Raw genomic sequence first — 6,520 nt, 5'->3', positions numbered from 1 at the left:
ATAAATAATAGGAATAATAATAATACATTATTGTTAAAAGAGTTAACATAACCCCGTGTGCGCGTACAAACAACTACACATCACACACGCTGCACGCGCATATACGCCTATATTTGAAGTGGAGCGCAGTTCGGATAGTAATAATAACTGCACGCGCATTATATAAATGTATATATGGTTATGTACCACGCTTATGCCTATATAGTAATAAGTAGTACCCACACGAAATGGTGTAGCGAGAACGCGTGTGTGGTCGCTCGGCGCGTATACAGTCAGTCTGCAGTTAGTCTTCGGTTATTGCAGTCGCCCCAGGAGGTGGTCGTATATAATAATAATATTATATTATTGTACGACGAATGCGTACCTGACTTGACGTGACGTACGTCCGACAACAACCACACCACTCGGATGACAGACGCTACCGAATACCGAGTAGTCGGTCCATATACCAAACCCATCATCGCGGCAACGATGCATTGTCGTCGACATATTATTATTGTTAAGGTACGGTTTCCAAGGCGCGACCGGTCGCGGCGGCTGATCGCGGCGGCTAGCCGCAGCGACTGGCCGCTGGGACTCGACTGTTTTCCAAGATACGACTGGTCGTCGCGACTTTTCAAACACATCTCATATTTTCAGTACTGACGAAAATAATATTCAGTCTAGACGTGTGTTGTAGTGTTGCACTGTCCTATCGGTATTTTAATATATTTTAATATATTACTAATACCATTATGGCTGAGTTGTGTATATTGAATAATAATAGAGTAATACTGCAGTTATTAGAGGAAGAAGAGGAAGAATTTGAATTATTTTCTTCCCTACACTCACATAAAAGAAAGCCTGTTGACAATATTTATAAATTTCGTGAAATTGAAGGTGTTTTTGAAATTTTAGTTAACCGTCATTTAAATAAAAATGAAACTAAGTTTCGAGAATTTTTTCGCATTAACTATAAACAGTTCGACTTTTTAGTTTCATTGATCGAGGTAGGATTGTGTAAAGAACCTAGCAATCGAATAAAGAAACCAATAAGTGTTGCAGAAAAACTGGCACTCACCTTAAGGTATTTATTTAAAATACAATATATATATTTATATTAAAAATATATAGTTCATACAGTGTTGGGGATGTTACTTTTTTTTGTAGTTAAATTACACCACGTATAACCTTTCAAAATTGTAACTCGGTTATTTTAAAGTTATTTTTTGTATTTTGTTAAGCTGTACCTATTATTTTTGAGATAAAAATTATTAAGTAACTGCATAAGAAATTACAAATAATATTACTTTTTATTTTCAAATAAATGATTATGTCAATAGGTAGGTATATTAACTACCTATAACTTATAAGTAGTGTTTGAAAATTTCATGAAATTTAAAAAAATTAAATATTTCAAATGTGTGAAATATATTTCAGTATTTTAATAAATTTTGTTTTTTTTTAAATAAGTTTTATTTTAGATTCTGAGCGGAGCGATGAATGTATTGATTTTACCATGATGTGTTTTTTTTTTTTTTTTTTTTTTTTGTGTCTGTCATCACGTTTTGGGGCAGTAAAAATGCATCGATTTTTGACTTCAGTACCTCGTTCGATCAGAAAGTGAATCTAGTTGGTACTTTGGGGGGTCAAAAGTAAAAAATTCTTAATACTTTTCTAAATAATTGAGAAAAACAAACTAAAAATTAAGGGAAAAACGGGAAATTTTACGCACATTCATTTTTCGACAAAATCGATTTTGGTTTTTGATGTAACTTTAAAACAAATGACCATAGATACATGAAATTTTCACCTAATGTTTAGATAAGTATATTCTATCCACCATGCAATTTTCAAAAAATTTCGACTTAAGTTGAATAATAAGCATTTCAAATTTTCGATCATTATTAGTTTTTTTTAATTAATATCGATAAAAATTTATTTGTTGGGTAGAAAAGCTTGAAAATTTAATACAAGGCTCTTAACATATTGTTACAATAGCAGATGAAAAATAAAAGAAATTCATAGTCACAATTTTTTGTTATAAGCATTCAAAGTTTGAATTTTGACAAAATACGTAAAAATCACGAAAATTCGCAAATTATTTCAAACTAGAAATTCATAAAAATTTTTCTTTTTAAAACTAAGATTTGAAAATTTTTAATAATCTATAATATATCCTAGACAGATAAACCGTCTTCGCTCAGAATCGTTTTTCGTATACAATGATATAATATCATTGGATTCAAATTTAATTCCATCCATTACAGTAACCCACTTCTAACCTACTGTACAGCAGAGCGACATACACGACTTACCCGCTTTTTATGTATATAGTTGTCATAATTTACTTTTATAATCTTATACTACTGAAACTAATCACTAATTACCCATTACATACTAACCTACTCATTAGTAAAGGATTTTTTTTTGGTATTATACATTTAAAATAGTATTCAACACACAGAATAAAAAATAAAATAAATAGTTTATTCGTTTATTAGTTCGTACACTACGTCTGTACTATAAATAATTGATAAATAGTAATCATTATAATTTGTTTTTAAAAAAATCCAATGTTTCACGTTTTTGTGAAATATTTCACCATGTAGTGAAATATTTCATACTTCAAACACTACTTATAAGTAATGAATAGGTAATGAAAATTAACAATTATACTTAAAATAAAATAAATATATAGTATATACATTAAAATTATTCAAAAAGTTATTATTTACAATAACTTGTAACATGTCAAGTTACTCCCCAACACTGATTTTAAATTATAAAATTAAAATAAATATTTCACATTCAACATTATTTAGAAAAGAAACTCTGCCTGCCAATGACCATTTTTTCTTTGCGGAACTAGCCGATCCTGTACCCAATCTTTTTCTATACCGATTATGAGTGTCCCTTATATTTTTCCATCGCTTCTTGCAATCGTCCACTAAACATATTTAGTAAAGGTAGGTATGTATGCATATAATATAATAATTTTCCTTGTTTAAATATTGTGGTAATTTCTACTCAAAAACTTACTGGATTTTCCTACTTCTCCTGCAATATTTTTCCATATCTCGTCTTTATATATAATGTCTTTATGTTTTATATCCTGACTGTTATAAAGAACAGTATTCAGGCGCACTTCTTCGATTAAAATGTCATCATTTTCTGGTGTAAATGTATTTGCCATTTTGAACCAATTGTAATAATCGCCGGCGACTGTCGCGAAACACTGCTCTCGTCGCGGTACAGCCGCCGGCCGCGGCGGCTCAAGTTCAGTCGCGAGCCGCAGTCGCGCTTTGGAAACCAGTCAGTGCAAGTCACGTATAATCAGTGTGGCCACGACTAGCCGCGGCGATCAGCCGCCGCGACCGGTCGCGCCTTGGAAACCGTACCTTTATTGACGGGTGTGGGTGTGGTGGGTGTACTGCCAATGAACCTCTGTAAAGAACACAATACTTCATACTCTCGGGTATTATTGTTATTAGCTAAGCTATTATTATTATCGTCGTCGTGCACTACGTCCTTTTTCCGTTGACATTTTGGTGGGCAATCTATAATCCGACAGTACAGTGCAGTGTATAATAATCCACTGTATGTTTTTGCATTGTTAATAATAACGTGCGGACAGGACCTTTTATTTTCGGTTCATTATATGACGTGTAGGTATAATACAGCAATACCACGCTTGGCCTATAACTGCGTTTTGTATTTATTGCCATCGATATTTTCGAGTGATGACCTCGGATACCACTTCGTGGGATCATCGATTAAAAAGGAAAAAAGGGGAGATGTTTGCGAGATAACGACAAACCCAATTTTTTTTAACCAGCGATCTAATAAATGTACTTATTCCGGCAAGTCGAATAAATATTAAATAATCACATAGTAAATAACTGAACATTAAATGAGTCAATAATGTGCTAATGGTTCTTTAGACATTATTTAGTGACCCGTGGTTGGTCCGTTAACTTTTAGGGAACCATTAAATTAATCAACTTTGTATGCGACTTGCAGGCATCAAGATTAAAATGAAAACACATTAACTTTAATAATGGACTGCAATGGAATCAACACGTAAGGTGGTAAATTATTATTTATAATATGTTCTGTACCTACACAAATAAAATTCGAAAGTCGAAATGACAATTCAACAGCAATTAGACTTTTTTAAATTGAATAATCTATACCAAATAGTAATAGTACGATACAATAAATTATTTAAATAGAAACCGTTTATGGCATATAATATAGTATAGTCAATTTTTTAAGTAAATTTATAAATTATGAAATATGTCAAATATGTATATAATTATATATTATACGGCGATGACTGTGAAATGGAAATTGATGAGCCCGTAATGGATATTAGGAAGTTGTTTGCGGATCGTTTATCAAAATATTTTGATATTTTTTCTATCAAAAACTCTTTACGATTGTATTTAAGAATCATTCTATGAAGCATTGAGCAGGAGATCATAATGAATGATGTGTATTTATTTAATTTAAATTTTATAACGTGACATTTAGGTACATGTGAATAATTATTATGGCAGTAAAATGTTTAGTTTATTAAATTTAACGTTTTAAATAGTTGTTACAATGCCACATAATATTATAAGGTTTAATTTTTATTTTGTGTTATTTCAATCATAGTGATAATAAATGGATTTATGCAACTGACCTTTTTGGCTTATGAATAGGTACTATACGTTTTTATTTTGGACGTTTATATTATTATATACTTTGTTTATGCTCAACTGTGTATTTTTGAAAACTTTAAATTGCTATTTAAAAAAAATAATATGTATATATTATGTGATTAAAATCTTGTAAAATTTTTATGGACGTAAGACAGGTTTGTGGAAGGCTTCTTAAATCTGTCCTTTCTTCAAGTCACTTTATTCACTTATCTATTTTACTTATTGTTCAATTTTATGTAACAGATTGTAAATAAAAAAAAAAAAAAAAAGACAGGTTTGTAATATTATTAGTTATTTTTGATACGTAGAATTGAAACAGATTTGGCTGCAGGGATGATGATCGAGATAATTTTTTTTTACAGGAATCGATTATTATAGGAAACTCTTTTCTCGTATCATCTCATATGTATGTTTATTTATACATATAACATAGTTCCGAAATGGAATATGTCGTACCTATTTATATACTATAGACATTATGTTTATAGGCACAATGTATACGATGCACATTGCACATATATATGTACTTGTGTTCGTGGCGCGCGTACGCGTTTAATGGGTTTTGACTTTTTTAATCGCCTCAACCGGCCAAGTGGAAAATACCAATCGAACGTGTTTCCCGTGCCGCAAGAAAGATCAGCTAATACTATATGCGTATTATAATAAAAGTGTGTACTCGTCGACCGCAACCAACGGCCGTCATCGTGTCGAATGTTCGATCGCATGCATTCCTCAAGCGCCGTGCGGTAAATGTCTCGTATATACAAATTACAAAATGTATATATAATATTATATTATATATATATACTACATACTCGTGTATATATATTCTATGTATATGCATTTTACGTATATATATAGTCGTAACAGAGTTTAAACATATAATATATTGTAATAAACGCGCTCGACATCAGATGGGGCAAAAGTGGCATAATAATAATATAGAGAAGGAAAAAACTCGGTGTTGAAAAACACATCACGCGTATCCGCCGACCGTCTAAAATGGTATATACACTGCGGCATGTAATAAATTATTATTATATTGTATAAGTACGACCGCACACATTACCTACTTACTTATATATGCCATCATTGCCATCTGTCACGCATTTCCCGCCTGTACGAACACATCACACAAGAAAGCTATGAAACGCCACAGTGGCACACGCACGTAGGTATAATGCCCAAGAAAATTTTTTGATTTTTTTTAAAATTATCATCAGTAAGTAATTTTTCAGTCAGTGAATAAACCCATAAGTCGGTTGTTCTTAATGTAATTTAGAAAAAAAAACGGTAGTGTGTACATTCAAAATAGATTTTTATGAGCGAGTTAGAATTTTGAAAACATTTGCCGTAATCACAACAATTTGCGAATTTATTTGAGTTAGAAATAATTTTTTTTTTATATCTTAAATGTAAACACTTAAAAAATACCTTAAAACTCATATGTATATCTATTGTCTATACTTTAAACCAAAAAATTTAAATGTTTTGACAGTCGACACGTCATAAAATATATATTTTAGAAAATTGTATATGGTTTTTTAAGCATTAAATTTAGCTTACATTGAAAACGATTTGTATTTGTTGGATTTCGGTGGCATATTCTTCATTAATTTCTTTTTCAATGTTAACTTAGTGGCAACATTTTAAACAAGTCAAAATACTCAAAATCATCAATTTCTAAATGTATGCAAGAACAATGTTTTTATAAACTAATTGTCATAAAAATAACTAATATATAATGCATATAATACTATATTGAACACATGGCAAATACAGAGTCTAATATTATTGGAGTTCAGCGGAGAGCTGGGATAATACCCAATATA

The 6,520-nt window shown here is 31.0% G+C and overlaps 1 protein-coding gene across 1 annotated transcript; it reads right to left on the bottom strand.

Moving 5' to 3' along the window:
* Positions 1 to 2,736: 2,736 nt before the first annotated feature.
* On the bottom strand, positions 2,737 to 3,274 carry LOC149057941 (uncharacterized). The gene is made up of 2 exons (XM_089221333.1): positions 3,022 to 3,274; positions 2,737 to 2,929 (listed from the first exon to the last, which is right to left on the bottom strand). Exons 1-2 carry the CDS (start codon positions 3,173 to 3,175, stop codon positions 2,763 to 2,765), a joined length of 321 nt encoding a protein of 106 aa, XP_089077459.1. The 5' UTR covers positions 3,176 to 3,274; the 3' UTR covers positions 2,737 to 2,762.
* Between the last annotated feature and the right edge of the window lie 3,246 nt (positions 3,275 to 6,520).

The sequence above is a fragment of the Diuraphis noxia genome, unplaced genomic scaffold (assembly GCF_037042655.1).
Source record: "Diuraphis noxia isolate RWA-SAM2 unplaced genomic scaffold, SU_Dnox_SAM2 contig0002, whole genome shotgun sequence".
Classification (NCBI taxonomy): Eukaryota; Metazoa; Arthropoda; class Insecta; order Hemiptera; family Aphididae; genus Diuraphis; species Diuraphis noxia.
Note: the sequence above shows the minus strand (reverse complement) of the source record. Positions and strands in the feature narration are given on the sequence as shown.

Bases quoted from the DNA above. Each gene is read 5' to 3' on its own strand.
- LOC149057941 (XM_089221333.1), bottom strand. From the start codon at position 3,175: ATGGCAAATACATTTACACCAGAAAATGATGACATTTTAATCGAAGAA. The intron at 2,930-3,021 runs GTAAGTTTTTGA...AAATATGTTTAG, and splicing joins AGGAGAAGTAGGAAAATCCA to TGGACGATTGCAAGAAGCGA.